The sequence below is a fragment of the Melanerpes formicivorus genome, unplaced genomic scaffold (genome assembly GCF_026170545.1).
Source record: "Melanerpes formicivorus ecotype bairdi unplaced genomic scaffold, bMelFor1.0.p_v2 SCAF_6, whole genome shotgun sequence".
NCBI lineage: Eukaryota > Metazoa > Chordata > Aves > Piciformes > Picidae > Melanerpes > Melanerpes formicivorus.
Genome location: NW_027142358.1, coordinates 7,214,142 through 7,238,408, shown reverse-complemented (window position 1 = coordinate 7,238,408; position 24,267 = coordinate 7,214,142). Strand labels below are relative to the sequence as shown.

The following is a 24,267-nucleotide window of genomic DNA, read 5'->3' as shown; positions in this document are numbered from 1 at the left end:
CTTTGAAAAGATCCCTAAGCAGCCATCCTGCATTGTGGTGATGGCCAGCTTGTTGGTGGTGCCCCAAAGCTTGCTTGAATCTTGCTCTGGTGACTCAGTGAGAGCCATGGTCTTCACTCACAAGTTCATCTGTTCTCACCCAAGGAGGTCTCTTACCAGTTCATTTTTTTTCACAGAAACACTGCCAACTGCCTTGTGCAGGAAATTTTATAGCCTTGAAGTTTTAATGAGAAAGGATGATTTCTAAATTCTTCAGGCTGAAGCTGGGTGGTCTCCTCAGTGAGAAGCCATTGGACCTATTTTGTGTTTTACACTCTCCTCACATAAAGTCATTCTGTCTTTTTGATGTGTGCTCCAGGTTTTTCTCTGCAAATATAAGTGTGCCTGAACCCACTCCTACATGGAGAGACCCTCCCTTGTAAGCATTAAAAGTCAGCTGTAAATGTTTTTCAGGAGTAAGAGTGTTGTTATGGACCTCTTGGTCCGTGCTCAGCATGAACAGCTTGGTCAGTGTTTGAAAAGTGACAACTGAAGCTATAGTGGAAGAAAACAACTAATTCCTGGCCATCTTCTGGTGAAAGAAACTCTCAAAATCACCTCATTTGTTTCACATTTCACTGAATTGTTATTTCATAGCCCTTGATTATTATCAGTCCTTCTGTGTAAATGGCATTCCATATTCCTTCCAACTTTCCTACTACCCCAAAAGATGAATCCCATTTTTGTTTTACTTTGCAGTCAATGGGAATTTCCATTTTCTTTCTTCTTTGTCTATTTTGTGATGTATAAAAATATAGATCCTTGGAGCAGGCATGTGTCTCTTAGACTCGCCTTTCTAAATGTTCACAAACTGCAATCTTTTCTTCCATGGGTGTTTGCAAACATTAATGAACTAAATCTCACAGTAAATCCCATATGCCATGCATCCCTTAACTGGCAAGGCATCTGAGCTACTGATGGATTTAAGTAAGACAGTTGGATGCATAACCCTGGTTTGCTATCACTGCCATGTGTCTGGGCTGCAGAAGAGCCCTATCTCTCTTAACCTCTTTTCAGATGGAAAAAGATATTTTGTCCAGCAGCCAAAGGGAAATGCAAGCATCCTGGTGGAAAACAAGCTGTTTCAAAACCCTGGCTGCAAGCTACCCACATATCACAGTTGTCAGCCAAGCTGCACATGCATAGTTACAGGGAATAAAATAGAGAGGACCTTCTGTTTCGATTCAGAAAGGTCTCTACCCAATCACCTACACCAAAGTATCGCTGTCAGCTGCCGGTATTAATTTGTTCTCCCATGTAGGTTTCCAGCCAAAGGAGAGTCAAATAGATCTAATTCTATCCAGCAGGAGCACTTGCAATGCAAATGCCAGCCCATATATTACAAAGCATTAATGCAACCCAGTTCTAGGTTACTTGGGGTAATTTCTGATTTTATTTATTCCTTCTTTTCTTTAATTAACTTCTGGGAAGAGAAGCTGAAATATCAGTATGGGGAAAATCACATATTAGACACAAAGCCCATTTTTATTTTGAGACTGTGCTTCCCTTGTAATAGCAGTTTATTTAAAGAGGAGCCTGGAATAATCCAGTTTAAGCAAAGCAAACAGCTCCACTCAAGCCAAACTCTGTGTGGGTGTGCTCTTGTCAGGGCTCCCAGAAGAGCAGGGCAGGAAAGGCGTTAGTCAGACCACAGATATTGCAGGAGATTTGGTTATTCAGTAGCTGGCATTTTTCCTTGGCGTACCAGCACCGAACCACACTCTGCATCCCATTGGGAAAATCCTCAGATAACCTGAGATGCTGCTCTGTTGTTGTCATAGAAGAGAATCCCAAAGATATGTGGCCAGAAGAGGTGCCTACTATAAGGGCCTAGCATATGGGTTAGGAACTAGTCTTTGCCCCTCGGACTCTTCCTGTTGTTCCTCTTCACACTATGTTTGCGGCAGGTTCGGTGCTGAGGTCTGGTGGTGTTGCTTTGTGCCACCTCTGCGTTTTGTTGTGTTGCATGGGAATTGTGATGCATGGAGTGGGCCCACCTCAAACTTGGGCTTGAATTGACAACAATTTTCAGGCAAAGCTCCTGTGAAGGAGGAGGTCAGTGTGGGCCACCGCTTATTACAATGTTTTCAGAGAGTAACCCATATGCTCAGTTTTCTCACAGTGATGCTTGCAGGCTTCTCAGAGTTCAGAAAGTCAGGCATAAGTCTAAGTCTGTGCATTGCCTCAATTTGCTTTTCTGATCTATTTGAATAATCATTTTTTCTCAGTATATAGCTCTTTAAGGTTCCTATGGCAACAGCATAATGAAGGCTATGTTAAATACAAGTAGTTTAGGCAATAAAGGCAGGTGATTGTGTTCCTTAGAAAAAGGTTTTAAATAAATTGATGATTAGCTCTTGAAGCAGCAGGTAAAAGTGACAAAGAGGATAAGGTGCAATTCGGTTTCCACTGGTGGATTTGAATGTCTGAGCAGCATCTTTCTTTGTTACATATCCATGGATTTGATTTTTAATTATTTCACTTGGAGATAATAAATGATTATATGTTATTTATAGAAACCTGCATATCCTCAAATTCTGCACTGTGAAACCCATATCTGCCCTGGTTTGCAGTAAGCACTAGAGTGCTACTGACTCGTTACATACAGGAGTATTAATTAAATTTCATATGGTGATAAATAAATTGGAACTGAACATAGCATTTGTTTTAAAAGCAAAGAAATGCTTAGTTAGATAGTTATTACCTGGTTCTGTGAGAATTTCAGATGACAATAAAGAAGGCATGAAAACCTGGAGGCTCTATAGATACTGATGGATATGTTCAGGGTGTATTTCAGATATTTACCCTCTGCTGCCCCTCTCCAAGGAGAGCCTCCCCTGGTCAATGCGTTTTTGGCTCTGCCTGCTCAGAAGTTGAAAATGTTGATGCTGGTGGGGAAAGTACAAGAACAGAAATCAATTGTAAATGCATTTTATGATACTCTACTTCCATACTTTAAAGGGGAAAATTTATTAATGGCAGCAGGTCTCTGATTTTTCCCTGTTAAACCTATCATTCAAACCAGTGGTGATTTGCAAACCCCTGGACATTTTCATTTTCTCTGAAGTGCCTCTTTTCTGTTTTCTCTCTCCCTACAGACAGCGAGATCATTCCTCCAGACTGCCTGCGGCCGCGCTCATTCACCGCTATCCGGCGGCCCTCGCTGCGGCGGGAGACAGAGGACACGCGTCTCTCCGTCAGCCTGTGCGACCTCAACCTGCAGGAGGAGACCTTCCACGTGACGGCCACCACGTGTCCCATCCCGCAGAACTCCCTCAACTCCCAGCACTCCCACCTTCTCCCCTCCCAGCTGGAGAGTGACCTCCGCTTCCACCACCTCCGAGGACCCCACGTCAAAATCCTTGATGACCAAACCGTGGCCCGTCTGGAACACGCCCGGGAGGAGAGGACTTTGGTTTTCACCAGCAGACCTCTTCGGATCAACGAAACCATTTTTGTTAAAATCAACAAGTCCAACGCTGTGCGCATGGGGACACTGTCCTACGGGGTCACGTCCTGTGACCCCAGCACCTTGCGCCCCAGCGACCTCCCCTATAACCCTGAGTCCTTGGTTGACCGAAAGGAGTTCTGGGCGATCTGCCGAGTCGTGGTGCCCCTCCAGAGTGGAGACATCCTGGGATTTATGGTGAATACAGATGGGGAGCTGCACTTGAGTCACAATGGTGCCAGCACGGGCATGCAGGTCTGCGTGGACTGTTCCCAGCCCCTCTGGATGTTCTTCGTTTTACACGGCGCGGTCATGCAGATTCGACTGTTGGGTATGTTGGACCTTCTTTTTTCAAACTTCATGCACAAGTAAGCAAGGGGGAACACATCATGGGGGGAAAGTGGAGTGGAATAAGGCTCCCTCGCTGCTCTAGGATCAGGTACAAATTTTGGGTTTATAAAAGAAAAAAAAGCACATGGATATGAGCTACAAGACATAGCTTACCTCTTCATACTTCTCTAGCACCCTTCGCTTGATGGTCTCAAAGGTCTTTTCAGACATAGCCAGCAGGAAAAATGACATTTGGTGCCCTTCTTTGTGTGTTAGCTATCTGTCATGGCTGATTGCCTAAAAAGGTGGTCCTTTTCCTTTCCCCAGGCTCATATGGACCAGGCCAGCTAGCAAGTAGAGAGGAAGACTTGTACTTTGTGATCATGGCAGTGCACAGAGTGAGGCACTGACCAGCTAAACAGGAAAGGGGTTTCCTTCTCCTCCAGCTCTACTTAAGGCAGTGTAGCTTATACAGGATGATGTACCTCTGGAGAGTTGGTCTCTTTTCCTTGATATTTTTGCTCTGTTTTAAAACTTTGTTAACTGAAGTACTTCATTCAGATGATGAAAGTTGTGTTTTGAAGGTGTGGAGGGAAAAGCCTTGAAATAGCAGTGGCTCAGGATCAGCTTTACTTTTGTGTGTGTGTGTATTAGACACAAGTGTAGGATGTGTTTGGCCCTGAATTTGGACCATATCATGTTTCTTCTGGTGTCAGTGTCAGAAAGCAAATGATGGATTCTGAGAACATGGTGTAATTCCTGGTACTCCTCTGACTGGAGATTATTTCTTGTTTATGATATATTTACATTCCTTTTTGCTTCAAATCCTCAGTATTTAAACTCTCCTCTCGCCCAAAAGGAAACTCAAAAGCCAACCAACACTTCCTTTTTTAAGGATTTATAGATAATCTTTGAAGATAAATTGTGGTGAAAACATACATATGTCTTCAGGGTCCAGTTCACCTTCATCACACTATGATGTGCTTAAAGTTGACCACAACCCTGTGCTGTGAGTGTTTTGTGGCTGTTAAAGGCTGACAGATAACAAATGTAATACTGCAGTTTATTTCCAGGAGCTCAGAACTCAATCCCTGATAATTCTGCCTGATTATATTTGTTGTAAATACTGTGTATAATCCATGGCTAGCTCTGCTTCTCCACCAACATGTCGCTGTGATAATGGTAGGTGAAGCCAAACAGATCCCAGTAAAGTAGGAGATTAAATGTGCCTGTATGCATTAGAAGGAAAACATCCTTAGGTCATTGAGCTGCTGGTGAAACTGAGCCATTAACCAATGCTTCCTTTCATATGAGATCACTACTTCTTGACAGTTCTGTACAAAGCAAATAGCCTGCTTGTGATGAGTCCTGAAACAGGGCAGTGAGGATGTCTCTCAACAGAAGAACAGATTTGTGTCCTCATACAGAGCACAGACTTGAACTCAGGCTTTCTGCGTCCTGGGCAGGCCTCCAGCAGCACATACCTTGTGCATGTCCTTCCTACCTCCTGAACAAGTACACTCCCAGTGCATGTTTTAGATAAATCTGTGTTTGGATCTATTAAATGAAATCTGCTGAGTTGCAAAACTCCTCACCACGTAACAGAATTTTCTGGCCTTGAACACTGGTAGAGAAGCTGAAAATACACTTCCAGTACAATGGTGCTGCAGTAGAGTCCCAGTACCAGTACAGTGTGACTGCCCAGAGAAGTGCACTGACAACGTCTCAATGCTGCACATCTCTGCAACTGCAGTAGCTGTGCAGATCAGCAATATATTGAGAGAAGGCAAACAAAATAATGAACTCCCTTCTCTAGCTTTTGCAGCATTATTAGGGAGCTGATGTGCACTGTTTGCACTGCAGTAGAACAGATTGTGGTGCCTGCCATAATATCTGTCATTATAATATTAGAACATGTAAGAGGAATATAAAATGTTCATCTTTCTAATGACAAGCTCCATCTTCACAATGCAAATGAGTAATTTTGTGTGATCTGTCTTTTGTAGTCTTTGATATCACAGTAGAAGACATGTTTATAGTCATCTTTTCCCAGTTTTAATAGAAAAAGTGAAGTTTCATATCCTTGAAAGAAATGAGAAGCAAATACTGCAGGAGGCACTATTGTACCAAACCAATCTTAAATAGCAGATGTCATTCTACTTCTGGGGGCATACCATTATTAGATTAATCAAAACAATGTTATGTAGTGTTAAGGGAATATCAGCATTACAGCCAGTTATAAAATGAAATTAAAGTTGCTGGCTTTGCTGCTTCCTCATCTTTTCTGTTTCATTTGGGGGATGGGGAAGGTGGAAAGCAGCAATTCCAGTCCTGCGCCTAGAGAAGGTTTGAGTCAGAAAACAAGATGGCTTAGGCTCCTAATCACTGGATACTACATTTTGCATCTTGATATTAGTTATTTGGCCCTAACTCAGAGCTTTACCCCATAGAAGCTGACATTTGCTAACTGCAGTTATTCCACAGTGTAGGGGGTACAACATTTCCTAATCTAAATATCAGGGGAGACCACCCCTACCCAGGTCTTACCGAACTCTGCAAGAGAGGAGAGCAGTATGGACTTGGTTTGATAATAAAGAATTCTGAGTTCTGTTTCCATCTTATCAGCCTGGCATTGCATACTGGAAATATATTTGCAATAGGAGAACTAAAAATGCAGAAAATTAAGGTGAAGTTGGAAACACTATTTGTCTTTATGTCATCCCAGCAAAGGGAAAATAAAATAAACCCCACTATAGTATCAGTGAGAAGCCACAGTCATCTGTACTGTTAGGTGGTAGGATGTCAATTTGCTGCAAAGAAATGGTTAGAAAGGCAACTTGAGGGAAGATAAATAGAGGAGGGCACTTCAGTCTAGCAGATAATAGCATTTAAAAAACCCTCTAGCTGCTGGGAAATGGAGGCACACCAATTTAAATTAAACAAGTGAGGGCAATTAACTACAGGAACTGCCCATTGAGAGAGGCAATAGATCTTTTTATCATGATTGGAAGTCTTCCTAAATATTTTATACATAAATTGCAGGTCTTAACTGAGAAATCTTGTGGGTCATGCACATAAAGGCAACCAAACCAACCTGCGTATCATAAGGCATGAAAAACCGAAACAGTCTTTGCATATCCTTTAGGAATTCCATTAGTTCAGGCCTGGTGTTTTGTTCTGTGTTTTGGGTTGGGTTTTTTTTTTTTGTCTTGTACAGCTGACAAAAGCAGCCTACTAAATTTGATTTACTGCTTTCAGCTTTTGCTGGTAAACATTTCAGCTCACACACCATTTTATCCACAGCTCTGAGAGGCTGAAATGAGCCAGTCTGAATACATTGGTCTGGGTTTGCTGGTGTAATTAATTTATGAATTTAAACTGATTGACCCTATAAGGTTTTAAAATGTATGACTCATGTCTGGAGGAGCTATCATAGTAGTAACTACATATTTAGCATTCGGGGATCCAAATTGTTGGGAATATTCTTTCATATTCTTTTGTCTCAGAGTGAATTATCAGCATGTATAAAAAAGTCTTCCTTTGTCCCCTTTATTTTGTTGGGGTTTGGTTTGGTTTTGTTTTCTTTTATCTTGTTTTGTTTAGTTTCTGTTTTTCTAGTGTGGTTTCCCTTGTGAATTTCTTTCTTTCCAGTAATACTGCCATTTTCTTTTGAGCAATGAAATAACATACTCCATCAATGGTTATACTAATGAAGCAGATTTTCTTTGACTTTAGCTCCATCCAATGTGAGTATCCACCTCTCCAAAGATAAGTAATGATTCACAGGCCATATCTGAGCCTTGAAGACTGTCCTTTCTTTTCTGACCAGGATTATTCCTCTGCATCCCAAGATTCCTCACTTATCTCACTGATAAAGTTCCTTCAACTACTGTCTCCAGATTATCTCCAAGGGAGACTTTCTCCTCTTTCCTCTGGTCTCTGCTGCAGCATTAGTCTGGCCTGAGCCTCCTAAGAATCTACAGGGCCTTATTGTGAACTCATCCCATCTGACCTCCTCTTCTCAGGCTTTTGTCCATTCTTATGTAAACAGTTTTCTTAGGCTGTGGTTGCTGCTTGACTGTCCCAGCAGCCACTCTGGGTGCAGTTACAGACTCACTTTGCATGTGCAATCACTTACATGATAAGTGGTAGGTACGGTTCTTCTACACATTGCCATGGGGCAACACTGTGTAAAAAGGTATCTTACACAAGCAAGGAGAATCTGGGATCTTGATTCTCCAGCTCTGAGTTTCTAATCTCCTGTTTGAGAGAAGATAGCTCTTTAGTAAATCACACACCCTCATCTCTGATCTCAGAAGTATGTTACCCATCTGGGAACCTGAGCCTTCTCTGCTTTGGCTCATTACAGTCACGTGGGCACTGCCAAGTTAAAGAGCATAAGAGAAGCCTGATAAATGGTTGGCATTGTTGCACATAGGTGCATGCAATGAATCTCTTTCTTTAACATGTTCAGTTAGAAGTGCTCTAGAGTACTACTTATCCATGTTTTCATTTTTATTTTGGAAACATTTCCTGGTTGTATAGAAAATGGCCTTGTGATGCTAACTGGGATCTAACAGGTCTGTGTTCTGTGGCACTTAAGTGCCTGCAGCTCCTATGCACTTCAGGTTGTTTTATGATGTTTAGTGAGTAGGGTTAATATTCAGTGCCTCTTGTAGAGAAATCCACTTGTATTAATTGATGCCTCCTCATAAACCCTCCTATCATGCATGGTTTTATCTTTCATTGCAAGTGAAGTGCACATTACTGATTTTCATTTGTAAGAGCTTCACAACAACATTGCAGTGTCCATAACTTCTGGCGCTGGTTCTAGCACTGCACAGGGCTCTCTGTTCATGTCCTGTTCCATATTTGTCATTTTAAAAGATAATTAGTTGTGTTAGAGTGGACAAGTTATAAAGAAACTTGTGTTTTGGAACGCTGCATGGTCGTGGAGAGTTGAACGCAGTCAAGAGCTTGTCCCTTGTGGTCAGTGTCACCAGTGTCAGAATTAATACTTGCTCATGTCACCTTTGACGATCCCACTAAGGATCTCATCACTGGTGACAAGTAATTAACCCACACTTGCTACGAGTAAGTCAGTGAGCATAAACCTATGGACTGAAGAATCAGCCAGCAGCTGAGTAAAGCAAGTGCACCTCCTCCTAGAGACAGTCACAGGGCCTGCAAATGTCTCATCCTCTCCTCAACAAGAGCAGCAATGATAGGATAATAAACTATCCCTGGCTGCAGTGAGATGTTCAAAGTAAGTAATGTATAGATCTCCCTTATCTCACAATACCTTTGTGAGAATATGGGATCATGCACTAGCCTCCTTGAATTGCAGCTTGTCAGGACAGATAAAATCCTGCCTATTCTGTGAACTAACACTGGCATGAGTTAGTTATTCTAGCTACTGTGAAAGTGACACAGCAGAATAAACTCTTTCTTTTCATTCTTTGTCAGATGCTTTTTCATCCAGTAGAGCCTCCCAGAGAAATTCAGAGCAGCGCTGGCCAAGAAAAGTAGAAGTATTTGTTTCCTGTATGCATCTCCCACCCTATTTATACATGTCCCTCCTGGGGAAGCATAGAGCTTGGAGGTGCTGGTCTAGGCAGTGATTTTTCTTTTGCTCACAGAACTACTTTTACTGTTGTCTCACAAATACTCCTAGCCAACTCTTTTTGAGATGGATCTGGAAAAGGTGCTGTCTATTAACAGAAACACTTTTGGTTGGGGTGGTTAATATCTGTGATCCTTTAGGGGGCCTTCTGTTTGTTTTTTCTTAAGATGGAAGTTTCAACTCTCTTTTTTTCACATGGTTCAGCTTACTTAACCCAGTCTTCTTTTTTAACCTCTTGATCTAAGCATCTGTCTGAGTGTTTTGTTGTCCTGGTGTTTCTCAGGTCAAGAGATGGAGCCTCATTAGAGGCTCTTTCACCTCAGTTCAGGTAGATGTTCATTGCTTGGTATCCATGCTCTCAGAATTTTGCAAGCTGATGTGCTGAATAGGATGTGAAGTGCTAGCACTTTATGTGCTAGGTCAGGAAACTTACCCTCTAGGTCTGCAGTGTGCTCTTTGCTTTCAGACAGCACATTGAGCTTGGACTGTGAAAGCTGCTGAATCACAAACTTCCATAGTGTCTGGAGCTTTCACATGTCTCCTGCTTAGCTGGAGCATGTATATGACTAATAGATACAGAATCATACTCATAGATGTGCTGGTGTCTTGCTGCCCTGCTGGACACAGCAGACAGTGATGCTCCAGTGAAGCATTCCTTTTCTGATCTACATGAACTGTTGTTCTCCATGTGGTTTAGATCTAACTTCTACTTCCCTGAACAGTGGTTGCCTGACACCCATCTGCAAATACATGCTTTATGGTTTTCCCTGCAAAATCTGCCAGGCTGCTTTTTGACCTATTTCTAGACATTTCTGTAGTGTCATGCAAAATCCTGTATGTTTTTATGGACCTTTAAAGAACAAAATGTGATATCCTTCTGTTTATAACAGTTTTTTAATCCTCCATGAGATACCTGAGTGCAAAACCCCTCATGGATCATCAGCTGATCTCAGTCACGTAAGGGGCAGAGATGAGCTGCAGTACAGAGGCTGGGCTCTGAGGGTATGATTGGCTGAAAAGCTTTGAGCCCAAGGGGAAGGAAGTTTTATGGTCAATGCAGTATTGTTCCTGTCACTGTGGGAACATAACAAGTGGCTGTGTAAATACATGTATTTTATAGCATTCAGAAGTGATGGATATGCTTACATTCTTCACTGACATTATTGTTGAACTTTAACTACCATGTGCCCAGGCAGCAACAGGTGCTTTGTTCCTTTGTTTTAGCATGATGGATTCAGAAGTCCCTGTTAGGCAAGACCTGGGTGTCCCTGGGGGACAGAATAGCTCTCCTGTAGTCTTGGCTGGAGGCAAGAAAATGTAATCATGTGCAGAAATGCACGTGGCTGCTATGGGGGAGGCTGTCATTTTAGCACTGGGACTATCTTGCTGAACCTGTGTTTGGTCTTTGGGGTGCTCTCTGTGGAACATTTGCATTAATGAAAACAAATTACTGAAATAAAACATGCAGGATTTAGTTCTTGCAAAGCTCATCTTGCTAAGAGATGTGCCACTGATGCAGTACCAGTGTCAAGGGAAAGATGTTAGTCTGAGACCCACCTGGAGAACTTCCAAAGACAGAAACTTCATCTTTCTGGGAGAATACTGAGAAAAGAACCCAGCAGAGCTCTGTGAACTGTGTCTTGCCACTAGATTGCAACTGTACTGCTCCAGGTTCCCCACTGCATCTGCTCTTGTAATAGGCAAAAAAAGCTGTGCAGTTTCACCAGTCTGTCTTCTGTAATAGCTAAAAGTAAAATGGGTGGGAGAAGAGAAGGAAAAATAAAGTGGGAAAGTTCTATACAAGCTATATCCAAGAAGGGATTAAAAAAAATAGAATAAACCAGGTTGGAAAAGACCTTCGAGATCATTAAGTCCAACCTATCACCCAACATGATCTAATCAACTAAACCATGGCACCAAGTGCCTCATCCAGTCCCCTCTTAAACACCCTCAGTGATGGTGACTCCACCACCTCCCTGGGCCAATCACTCTTTCTGTGAAGAACTTCTTCCTAACATCCAACCTAAACATCCAGTAAAAATTAAGCACCAAAACTGAGATCCCAGCCCTACCAATATTACATATGGTTATTTATTGAGGCTGTTCACTTTCTGGTGGTCAATATAAAGCCAAAGATCTGTAGTAGATTCAATTAGATTAAGCAAAGCTTTGACTCTTAAGGGTTAAGTTGCTCTAGCAACATCACAGCCCACTCACACTGTGGGAGCTCAGGCCTCATGGGACAGAGCTCCTTAAGCAGATGCTCACATGAGCTCAGTACCCCCAGTTGTGCCAGATTTTTAAAAGAACCTTCATCCTCAGATAACAAATTCAATAGCCCTAAAACTGTGAAATGTGAGAATGGATATTGAGCAGTTTTTTGAGATAGGGGAATTATTTTAGTTGATAGGCTTACAAATCTGGCTCCTAAAACTGGATGTCAGGAAGAAATTCTACACAGAGAGAGTGATTGCCCATTGGAATGGGCTGCCTGGGGAGGTGGTGGAGTCACCATCATCGGAGGTGTTTAGAAGGAGACTTGATGGGGTGCTTGGTGCCATGGTTTAATTGCTTATATGGTGTTGGGTGATGGGTTGGACATGATGAAGGTCCCTTCCAACCTGGTTTATGCTATTCTAAAGGGAAATTGAGAGTTTTGACAGGCTTCTAAATCACTATGACTGTCAGGTGCCCAGTGGAGTCAAATGTATGAGAAGTGTGCAGCTTTCATGAGCACCCTTGCTTATGGCAGTTGAAGGCTGCAGCCAGATTTCAGCAGCTGTTATAATCTTTTCTACTGTGTGCTGGGAGCTTTGGGACCTGCAGAAGGATGAAACAATGTTGAAAATCTGTGATTATGATTGGTAACTACCTGATCTTTATTAGCTGTCCTATTTATGGAGCAAATGTATTATAAAAAGGGAAGAGGCTATCAATGTGCTCCACATGATACTCAATACTGTGGGCAAGTCAGTGTGTTGCATAAAACTTAATCCTCGCGCCACATCTTCTAAAGAAGCTTCTATAATTTGCCTTTTTAGGTACAATGTGTAGTTAAGATCCTGACATAGTCCTTAAGATGGTTATGGTTAAGGAAATCCCATTAAAAAGGTGAAGATGATCAAATGGTGTGAACTGTGAGCTGGCCAGTAGTGGGCATTTATTAACAGCATCTTGTAAGCCAGGAAAAACATTGTTTTAGCCTGATGGGTTCAGAGGACCATCCTTAGCTGTGGATGGCAGACCTGGTGGTTATGTCTTGTTTTCATAAGGCTTGTGAAATAGTCCTTAAGAGCCCAAACAGGTAATGCAAATAGCAGAAGGTGAGTGAAACACTCTAGATGGTGTTTGCCATTGTCAGAAAGAAATCTGTGGGCAGAAATCACACAGTACTACATTTCTACCTCAGGCCAGCAGGTATTTTCAGCCTGGTTTCTGCCAGAATTCCACAAGCACAGTGCCAGTGCTCTGATGGAAACATTGCACTTGCAGGCCTTTTGTTTTAAGATCTGAAACAGTGCAATATAACATTGAATTTACTTATGAGAAAGGGTAAAGGGATAAGGGAGGGAGACAGAGATTTAGTAGAGTGGATTGAGTCTTGGATTTGTCTCCTTATGAACATCAGTGCTCTTCCCCAGACTGGGACAACGTGAGGAATGCCCTGGTCAAATCCCAAGAAGTTATCTTTCAATGATTGATGGATGTTTTTCATAATCTGATGGAATTCAGCCTGTTGTCATCATTTGAGTTCTAGGAATGGCCCTGCCCCTCTATCACCTCTCCCAGGAACAAATACCAGATTAAGAAATGTGTTATGAACATCTTAAAGTGGCAGTTTCCCAACCTTCATTGATGCAAAGTCAACAGTGCTATGGAAACAACATGCTCTTTGGAATTAGTCTACTTCTCTTTCCATCTCCACTGTAGTTTGAATCTGAGTATTAATATACTGCTTGCTAGCAATGAGTTGGGAATAGCTGTAGAACAGATTTGTGGCAGTTACTCCCTGCTCTAGGCCACAGAGATGCCCTGGGCATTCATTTGCATCATAGCAAATGCCCTTAAGCACATTCAGAAGACAAAATGTAGACAGCACATTGCTCTTCCCACCTGGTTTTGCTGTTGTGGTTGTTCTTTGATTCTCTCTGGGGCCTACACAATAATAAGCAGGTCAACATACTCACTTTGTTATGAGAAATAAATGTAGAAACAGCATTTTAGCAGATTAATTAAAGGGAGAGTTAATTGAATGTTTCCTGTATTTTTAGGAAGTATTGACTTTTATCTGGCCTTTTTACTGACATAAATTTTTCAGCAATATAGCTCTCCCCAGACAGCTGCTTTAAGAGAGATACTTAAAAGTTGGGACAGCCTCAGGAAATATCCCCTGAGAGTGGATTGTAATGTTCTGGGAAACCAAATAGACACAGAGAGCTGAAGGCATCTGATGGCCACAGCTGCTGTATTTTGGTTACAGTTAGACTGTTCTGTAAAAAGACAAGTATGGATACAGATAACTGCCCCCATAAAAATCCTAAATGCTGGGTGAAATCCCAAGCGACTACCTACTTCACCTTCCTGGTCTTAAAGAGCTTTAATGATGGACGTACCATAGCCTCTCTGGGAAGTCTGATTGCTTCACGGTGCTTCTCTACCTACATAATGTCTAATCTGAATGCCTGAGGAATCTGAACTTTCACAAAGAACAGATTGCTGCTTCTCTCATTTTATCAGCCTGTGAAAATGTTGCCATCTAAAAATCATAGAATCATACAACGTTTTAGCTCAGAAGGGACCCTTGGGAATTATCTAATCCAACCTCCTGCTCAAAGTAGGGATTAACTTCCAAGTTAGTATGAGGCCATGCCCAACCATGTTTTGAGTATTTTCAGGGACAGAGATACCACAGGAGCCCCCAGGCTCCTGCTCCAATCCTTAACCAGCCTCAGATGACTCTGGATTGGAGCAACTTTTTTGTAACAAGATGGCATTGTTGATTTATTATCATCTGGTGACCTCCAGTAATCCCCAGGTCTTTTTCTGTAGGACAGCTCTATTTCTAATTGAATGGACTAATTCCCTGTTGTATTTGGGTAGTTGATTGCCTCTGTTTAAGTGCTAGATTTTGCATTCCATCATATTAAATACCATCCCATTTATTTCTGATCCTCTATTTCCAGTTTGGCAAAACCATTTTGAATTACAAACATTTAGCATACTAAGCAGCCTTTCCTGGCGTGATGTTGTCTGCACATTCCGTGGTAATGCTCTCTTCTACTGAAAATAAAGTACTCTCCATTTGTGGGTGGACATACAGCTTCATTTACTTGCACCTCTCTCATTCTGATGGCAGAAGTGCAGAGCATCAGTCTGTGTTGGATTTTGTTAATAGTTGGACTTTGCAAAGATAAAACAGCAAGTGGAATTGATTCAAAATCCATTTAAAGGGGATTCCAGAATGTTTGGCATGTTTGAGATCAAGCATGAGAGAAGATAGCAGCAACAACAATTTATCTGAGGAGTTTAGAGAGAGGAAGAATGTTTATATTGATTTATTTAGAGGTTTTTTTGTTTGTTTAAATCATGGTTTGAAAGCTGGCTCTTGGTGGGAGCTCTGTGCTCACAATGAGCGTGTTTGGCCTAGAGCACATGTATCTGGTTTTACTTAAGCCAAGCTGGCCACACTCATTCCACCCTGCACATGATCTCATTCCATGCTCCTTGTCATGGTATCTGCACACCATCCAGCAATATATTAACAGCATGAGTAACGTATCTTGTGTTGATTATTCTGTCACCATGGGAGAAGCATGTCTTGTCTGGTAAGGAACTCACATTGTTTTAAACAAAGCCCTACACATATGCTGGAGAAAAGTAGAGAGCTACGCCTTGTGTTAGGAGAAAGAAGTGGGAAGGTGTGTGCTGTCCTTCAGTAAGACCACTGTAGGACTCAGACCAGCTATAACCAGAAAAGATTGTGGTTCCTGCCCTGACAAGCTCCCCTTACACTGTGGAAAGGCCATTTGGACTGTTGCCAGCTTGCTTCATCAGTTCATATACTCTGTGACACTTGGGGCACTTTCAAATTCTCCTTTTAGTCTGGGAAGAACAATGTCCTAATAGTCTTTATTTTGCATTTAATGAAATGATCAGGTTGGTGTTAGCAATGCAATGTGCTGTGTGTCAGCCAAGTGGAAGAAATCTCTCCAGGCTTCAGGGAGGAGATGGAAGGCTTGAAAAACTTGTTCAGCTGTTCAGTGTTCATATTTGTTCTGTGTGCAGTGAACAAGCTGAAATTTGTGCCCCTGCTGGGCCTGTTTACAGTCTGTGCTACCCACAGGGCAAGCTTTCTGCTACTGTCATCTGTCAGATTGGAGGGGAAGGGCCATGGCTAGTGGCTGTCATTAGAGACTGCATCATTCTCTTTGCATATTTACTGAGCTAAGCTCCAGCTTCAGCTCTCATCTGTGTGATGAAGGACACACTACAGCATCTCAAGTGTGAGAGCCCCAAGGCCCTTTATAGAGGCTAATTCAACTTTATATTGTGTTGGAAGCAAAGCACTCATCTGAAGAGGGGTAAAACTGAGGGACTGGGACCCAAAGCTAATTGCTGCTTCTCCTGTATGCAGTCCCCAGAACATGTTTTGACCCTAACATGACCCTCCCTCAGTCCCTGTGCTACATTTAAAAGTGCTCAGTGTTGTTCTGCTAAAAAGGACAGGAGAATCTGGCACTGGCTGCTCCTGGGCTTTTGCTTTTTTTTTTGCACAATCCACAGCTGGCAGTTGGAGTCCCTGCTTCCCAGGTTTGGTCCTCCTTGGCTCTGTAGCTTCCCTGCCTGAAGGAACTGAAGGACCTTTCTGGTGCATAGGGATTTCCTGGCCTCCTCCTGCTGCTTTTTCTCTGGAGAGTAGCCTCGGACTCATTAAGGACACTGTGTATCCAAACTCTCTGTGTCTCTTGGCTCCTTTTATGGTAACATGAAGAAGTCTTAGCATTTTAGCTCAGATTTGCAGTTACCCTGATTGTCTTTTCTGTTGGGGAGCTAGAAACTTTAAAATCACAGGCAAACCAGTTCTTACCACAAAGAACCCATCCATAACGTGGTTCATACACATGTATGCCACTGTCTCACCGTTGTCTAACTACAGCATTAACAATGAAATTCCCCTAAGAAAACTTTGAAGCAGCTGGAGTTTTACTCACACTCATTTCTTTCCCTTCTGGAAGAGACTTTAAGATACTTGTTGTTATAACAGCAAAATTAAAAGGTTGAGACAGAAGGACAGTGCCAAGCAGGCTGTATGGCAGAGCTGGCTATTTTTTTTTTTTTCAGTAGACAGCATGCTGATATAGAGATGGTAGTGGGCAGTGGGAGCAGGAAGTAATGGAGCTGGGGACACCCTTAGAGGTACTTGAAGGGGCTGTGCACTCTTGATCCATCACTTCCAGGCTTGCAGGGAGTGGAGAAAACATTCCTGAATGGGGGAAGAAGTGTCCCTGTTCATCTCAGAGCCAAATGCATTTTGGTCACTTATCCGAAGTGCAGACATAATCCACTCTAAAAAATAGGCAGAGCAGTGAGCAGACCTAAGTTTCCCTGATTGCCAAACCCTCATGCTTGTCTCTGGCAAGTCCTTGAGTAACTTTGCATGAGATTCTCAGAGCCTGGAGTGATGCAGTTTTGCGCTGTGCTAGCAAAGAGTGCTTTGACAAGGTGAAATGTTCCTGTCCAGCCCACTCTTGCTGCCGGCTGTGTCCTCTACTGGCTACAAGCCTATTGATGGATATAGTGATGAGGGTGCATGTAAGCATGAAACCATAAGGAAAATAACTGCATTTAATGACTTGAGACACATTTAAGGGCAGAAACAAGAGATTATGATGGCTAAAGAAGCTCCAGAAATTTTCAGGGCCTGTGGGAGCTTGATGTCTCTTCAGTCCCAGCTGCTAGCATTTAAGGCACATGAGGTGTGGTTTTTTTCCCCTCCCTTTAATTCTTCCCTACATTTCATGCTGATGAGACAAAAATCCTGACAAGCACTGAGAGCTGCACCCCATGCCACATATCTCCCCAGTACCTCATCATTCCCAATTTTAAAAAGTAACTGCAGGTTCTTTTTCCTCGTGGTACAGGTTCCACCATATTAGCCGAGCGGCTGGGACTGTCCACACCAAGCTCGCCCACATCGACACCCAATTCCCCTACTGTCCTCTGCAGCGGTGTCTCTGACCCCATTTTGTCTACATGTGGCTCTGGCCCCCTCTGCAGCTCTATCAGTGGTAAGTGTGGTGGGATCCTCCACCGCCTTTCCTTTGCCTCCCCCTGCCTGCTCCTGCACTGCCTCCCTTCCTGGTCTCACACTTGTCTCCCAGAAGGACTCTAAAACCCTAATGATCCACAGAGTCTCCTGTCAGCTCCCTTGAGGAGGAGGGGAGAGCCTCTTCAAAGGCTGTTTTCAGTCAGTTTTATGTGGAAGCTGTTTAGATGCCTAAACATCTGCATTTCTTCAACCCTTTTTGTCATGGGAGGTCCCAAGGGAAGCAGCAGAGTGTTACATGCATGGCCTTGTGACACACAGCTCCTTCTGGAAAGCTGTGTGGCAGTTACAGCACAGTATCACCAAGGTTGGAAGAGACCTCAAAGATCATCAAGTCCAACCTGTCACCACAGACCTCATGACTAGACCATAGCACCAAGTGCCACGTCCAATCCCCTCTTGAACCCTTCCAGGGACAGTGACTCTACCACCTCCCTGGGCAGCACATTCCAATGGCTAACAACTCTCTCTGTGAAGAACTTTCTCCTCACCTCGAGCCTAAACCTCCCCTGGTGCAGCTTGAGACTGTGTTCTCTTGTTCTGGTGTTGGTTGCCTGCTAGTTGCATGTTGCATGCTAGTTTAGGCTGGAGCTATGGCTATGCCTAGAGTTCCCCTTTCCCTCTCCACACACCTTCAGTACTATCTTCAGGAAAAAAAGCAGTATTGATATTTCTACTATGTTGATAAATTCCAGTAAGATTTAGCTAAAGGTACTTGCAGTAGGAAAATCATAGGTTGTTCTGCAGCAGTTTTAAAATCTCAGGTGACTGCCTGATCCCAAAGCACTAATGGTGGAATATATGACTTACCAAATACCTGTCATTGTTGTGCAAACTAAGTGTTTTTCTCTGAAGGTAGCCACCAGTCTCCAGTATAACTGAGAGCAAACACTCAGATTTTTAATGGGCTTTTGGGAAAAACCAGTAGAAATGTTCTTATTATCTCACCATCTCATCGCGCTTCAGGGGTGGGACCTCATTATAGCTGTGCCACAAACATACATAATTATTGCAGCCCCTTATACCTCTCAAAGCAATGAGCCACTTTGAGCTAGTTGCTGGCTTTGCAGACACCACCCCACCCCTGCCCTGAAGAAGCCACATGGGGTGGTTTGTAGGCAAGCATTATGGTCCCACATCCCTGGAGCAGCCCTAAAGCAGCAGCAATGGCTTGTCTTGGGAGCTGCTGCCACCATGTGCCACCCAGCTCCTCGCTTTTCAGAGATGCCTTGATCTTCCCCTCTTGACTTCAGAATAGAATAGAATAAACCAGGTTGGAGGAGACCTTCAAGATCATTGCGTTCAACCTATCATCCAATACCATCTAATCAACTAAACCATGCAACCAAGCACCCTATCAAGTCTCCTCCTAAACACCTCCAATGATGGTGACTCCACCACCTCCCTGGGCAGCCCATTCCAATGGGCAATCACTCTCTCTCTGTAGAATTTCTTCCTAACCTCCAGCCTAAAACTCCCCTGGTCCAGCTTGAGACTGTGTCCTCTTGTTCTGGTGCTGGTTGCCTGGGAGAAGAGACCAACCCCTGCCTGTCCACAACCTCCCCTCAGGTAGCTGTAGAAAGCTGTAGACTTTTCTTCCTTTGTTAATGTTTAGACAGTGGTTTGGAAAAGGTGAAAGTGCTCTTTGTCCCTGCTGTATGGGAACAGCTGTCTCTTGGTTTGTTTTGACACGAGCAGCAGATACTGCTTTTCTGCTGCCCTGAGCTTGGCATGTGAACCAGGGCTTAGTGAGTGGGACAGTAGGTCACAGGAAGGACCTCTGATTTTGGAGCATACATTTATGGTAGGGCATGGTTCCTTCCTCTCTAGCTAGCTTCAGGACAGAAATTACTGAGATATCAGGAAGCTGTTTAAGCAGCATGAGTGACCCTGTTCTTTGTGTTCCAGGCACAGCTCCCAACTCTCCAATCAGCTTGCCTGAGTCACCCATCTCCCCATCCATCTCAGGGCCCTGGGGAGATGAATGCACCATCTGCTACGAGAACATGGTAGACACAGTCATTTACTCCTGTGGACACATGTGTCTCTGCTATTCATGTGGGTTGAAGCTCAAGAAGATGGCCAACGCTTGCTGCCCCATCTGCAGACGAGCCATCAAAGATATCATCAAAACATACCGCAGCACTTAGAGCAGCAGCAGATGCTGGTAGTGGGGACTGGACAGGTGGGGAGGAGGCTGTGAAACAACACAAGTCTTGGTCTCAATTAATCATCCATGAGATTCAAAAACTCTCATCCACCGCCACTCTGATCCTCCCTTACATGGACAACAGATGAGACAAGCTTAGACGCTGCTCTTCTACCTTCCAAGCCAGCCCTGGGGCTGAACTCCAGTGTGTCAGGGAAGCTGCTCCCTTGTGGATTTTAAACTTTATCTCAGAAGAAAAAAACAGCTGGTGCAATCATCCCTTTTCTACACCTACACAGCAGAGAGGAGTCTCCAGTATATAGTAGGGACATCAGTAAAAGGTCCAATGCTACACATCTCCTTCCAGTGACACTCTGTGGGGAGAGAAGCTTAACAGAAGAGGAGACATGAGCAATGTGTGTACAACAAGCCCGACCATAGGAAGGACAGAGCTTTGACCCAGCAAGGGCGGTGCAATGAGCACATTCACAGTGGTAAGGCTGGGACTAATGCAGAAAAGGACACAAGATTTGTGAAGCAAAAGCTACTTCATGTCTGCAGGCAGAAGAACAGCTCCATGACATCTCCTTGAGGGCTGTCTGTCCCTCCTCCCTCTCTGTTTCCTAGCAGAGGCATTTATGGTGGGCTTGGCAGCTGGCCTTGTTCCCTCCTGCTGGGGTCCAGCCACCACCTGTTGCCACCCCACTGCACAAGGAGCAGCTCTCAGAACCAACCACCTCTTTGCATGCAGGCAGCAGGAGGGATCCAACAGCATCTCTGCACACGTGGGCCTGCAGGAGAGGAAGATGTGTCTCTGCCACCTTTCCTTCATCTCCCATCCAGACAGCACTTGTGAGGGAGAAAATAAAAGGAAAAAGAAAAAAAAAGGAAAAAGAAAGCAACCCCTAGCCCCACTGGGGAAGAATGTACAAACCCACATGTCTGCGGGTTTCATTTACTGGTAACTTTATCACTGTGCTTTAAGACCAAACCAGCCAGGTGGTACTCAGCCCCTCACAGCCAGCCCACCAGGACATGGCTGCCCTTACATGTTAGGAAGCAAGGAAAGAAGAAAACATAACTTGAGGGATTTGGTTTGCTTTGGTTTATTTAAATAAATTCCCTTCCCTCTTGCCCTATTTGGGAACCCTGCTGTCCCCATGATGGGTGCCGGCAATGGCAGCTCCCTTGGTTGCTGTGACAACCACCACTCTGCCATGGCCACCAGCCTGGCTCAGCGCTGCTGGCCCTTGGGCCTGGACAAGGTGGCTCCACAGCAGCCTCTCTTCCACCTCAATCCTGCTGCCTTCCAGGCCCACACAGGAAGTAAAGAAAGTGTCTGCATCCTTCAGGGTGATCAGAGCTGAGGCACAGCAGCAGTAGTGTTCACCTCACTATGCTGCCCACCAGGCCAGGTTGGGGAAGGCCACAGAGCTGCACCCCTCCTGCTAAGCCGTTTCCTACCCCTCAGCATACAGCCACTGATAGAACATGAGTGAACAGCATGGCATGTAATATACACAGCTGCTCATTGCTGGGTCCATCATGCCCCCCCCCCCCCCCCCCATCCTCTCAAGGAAATGAAAGAGGCTACTAGCTGGAGAGTGCATGGTAGAGTCTTTCTGTAAAGTCATCACCATCACTCCAGCCTACCATGGGGTTCCCCCATGGGCAGGTGTCCCCCCCAGCGGGCAGTACCAGCTTGAATGCTGATATTCTGGTTACAGGGATTTACTTTATTTTTTTGCATACCTCTCATGTACACCCCTAACCCAGCCCTGCACTCCAGGCCAGCTGTCAAAAGCTCCAGAGCATCATTGCTTCTGTGCCCAGAAACACTTACCCAGGGGCGGGAGGAGGCCAGGTTGGCATGAGCCTGGAGGAAGTCACAGCAGCTATGCCAGGAGCATGGCAGGTCCCCAGGCATGCAGCCAGCCTCCAGCTTGCCTGAGAACAGAGCTGGCACCAGCAGACACAGGAAGCCTATTCCTGTACTTACACAAACTCCAGTGCAAAATGCTTGGAAAGGAGGAACCCATGAGATGATAGAAAGTTGTCAATGAAATAGTGGATGTGGGGAAACGTGCAATAAGCAGCCTCCCAAGACTTAACCACACCAGTGGGACCAGTTCCCCTCTGTGCAGGGCAAGCCATGGGGTATATTTTATTCCTAAAGAAACTCCATCCATGGGTATCAGTGCAGTGGTGTGAATTCCCTTCTCACCTTTTGAATTCAGAGTGTTTTAATATTTAACTGTGTTTGTTTTACTGTGGACCAAACTCTAGGAGTTAGCAGAAGCTGAAAGCTTCCCCAACATCTGAGCTCCAAATTGGGGTTAAGTCCTGCTCCTGGCATCAGCTGGCCTCTGGTTGAGAGCAGGAAGGAGGAGAGCAAGGCTCTCTCCAGAGAAAAACAACAACAAAACAACAGCAAAAGCAGCAACAGTAACAACAATACTAACCTTTTGTTTTGTTTGACTGGTGTAGGTTCCCATGTACCTCTGTGTTCTTGTGTCATTTGCATTTCATTGCTTTATTTTAAAATGTTTTTGTGTTCTGTTTAAAGAGAATAACTCATTGTGAAAAAAAATTGGGTAACTGTGATTGTGAATAAAGTTCATTTAGGTATCCTGCAGCAGCACGGGCAACTGAGTGTTCACCACTTCCAGAAGCATGGCAAAACACAATGGGCAGTGTGTTGGCAAAAGGCTGAGGTAAGAGTAACAGTGGCATGAGAGCCTCTTTCTTGGGGAGAGGTGGACAGAGAGCTCAGGCTTTCCTTCAGTGCTTGAGAATGAGGGGGTGCTGAGAGCTGGATAATGAAGAGCCCCCTGATGGACCCAATACACACGTAACGAATAAAGGAAGCCACAAAACTAAAAGCAAGGGCTAACTACATTCCAGCAAGCTTAAGCCCCATGCTCCTGAGTCCACTCACACCCTCTCCAGAAAGAAGCCACAGGTGCTTTACTCTCCTTGCCCTGCTTGCACAGTCTTTCCTGTGTCCCTGTACCCATAAAAAGCAGCCCTCCACCATGATAAGAAAGCATGCTGTGAGGAAACCCAGGACCATAGTGCTCAGCCTGGTAGGGGCCAGGTAAGGTGGCTAAATGATGAGGCAGAGCACTAGCGAAACAGGCCTGTGTGCTCAGCCCAGCTCTGCAGAGATGTGACAGGATGAAATAACAGGCTGAGGTGGCGTGCTGACCAGCTGTGATCTGGCCAAGGGAGGTGCTGAGGCAAGATGCAGGTGCTTCCTTGCGTGTAGCACAGGACATAGGGACCCAAAAGAAATTTGGAGTCTCCAGTGATGTCAGTTCCCTCCTAAACCAGTAAGTCCTCTGCTGGAGGGACCTGCTCAGGAACACATCTACAGCACAGCTGTGTGAAATTTCCTTCAGCTGGTTGGAAGACAAGAGACTAGCTGGGTCACTCTCTATTGTCACAGGACAAATTTGAGTTGCCATCTTCTCCCTCACTGAGTGGCTGCTAGGTCTGCTAAGGGACAGGGACATCTCATCTTCTCCAGCTGAAGCTATTCCACTCTCAACAGCTCCTCGAGTAAAACGTTCCAGGCTGAGTAAAGTGAAGCCACTTCTACAACCTTTTCCAGTATCACTCCGAGGAGCTTAGTTGTTGGAACAATGCATGTCTGCACATCCCTGTGCTACACTCCATGAGCCGTGCCCAGTTCCTCATTTCCAAGGGCCAGAAGGCCCTCTAGTGGGTCTGGAAAGCACTCTGGCCACAGCCTAGACATAGGAAGCCTCTATTCCTTCAGGAGCAAGAGACAGATCTGTACAACACAGCCGGTCCCTAGCCACTGAAGAGACAGCCCCTACTAAACATGATGAGCCCAAGCACTGCCACAGAGTAGGACAAATGAAGTGCTAACGCTCTGGGCTAAACCTGAATCCTCCCCTGGCATCAGCAAGAGACACCAGGGCAGGCATCCCTGTTTCCTCTCTGATAGCCCCATCCTGTTCCTTCCCTCCTGTAGCTGCCAGGTGCAACAGCTCTAGGGAGCTTTGCATTCTCATCTGCTGAGCACTACCATAGCCATCCTGCCCTGACCTACCTCCCCGGACCATCACCATCAGCTGATGGAATCCAAACCAGATGTGCACTTTCACCATTGCTCCAAAGCTGTAATCCAACGAGACAAGGCACCCCAGGCTTTCACGGCAGGGCCATACCCAGGGTTTTCCCGGCCGCCGGCCAGCTGCGCCACAGCCTGCGGGACTGGGGCCCGCGGACCCTGCGAGGAGGGAGAGGAGGAGCTGAAAGAAGGAAGGAGAGGAGGAGCTGAAAGAAGGAAGGAGAGGAGGATCCTCCGAAAACTGTCCAGGAGT

At 44.6% G+C, this 24,267-nt stretch overlaps 1 protein-coding gene across 4 annotated transcripts in view; it reads left to right on the top strand.

Annotated features, from left to right (window-relative positions):
• NEURL1 (neuralized E3 ubiquitin protein ligase 1) overlaps positions 1-22,974 on the top strand; it is a 171,213-nt gene extending 148,239 nt beyond the window's left edge. The window contains exons 4-6 of one of the 4 annotated variants that reach the window (XM_068139455.1): positions 3,138-3,818; positions 17,582-17,728; positions 19,675-22,974. In XM_068139455.1, coding sequence (XP_067995556.1) covers positions 3,138-3,818; positions 17,582-17,728; positions 19,675-19,916 — 1,070 coding nt within the window. In that variant the 3' untranslated portion in view covers positions 19,917-22,974. The remainder of the gene's footprint in view (positions 1-3,137; positions 3,819-17,581; positions 17,729-19,674) is intronic. The other 3 variants (XM_068139456.1, XM_068139458.1, XM_068139457.1) reach the window with 3 other exon arrangements.
• Positions 22,975-24,267: the final 1,293 nt, after the last annotated feature.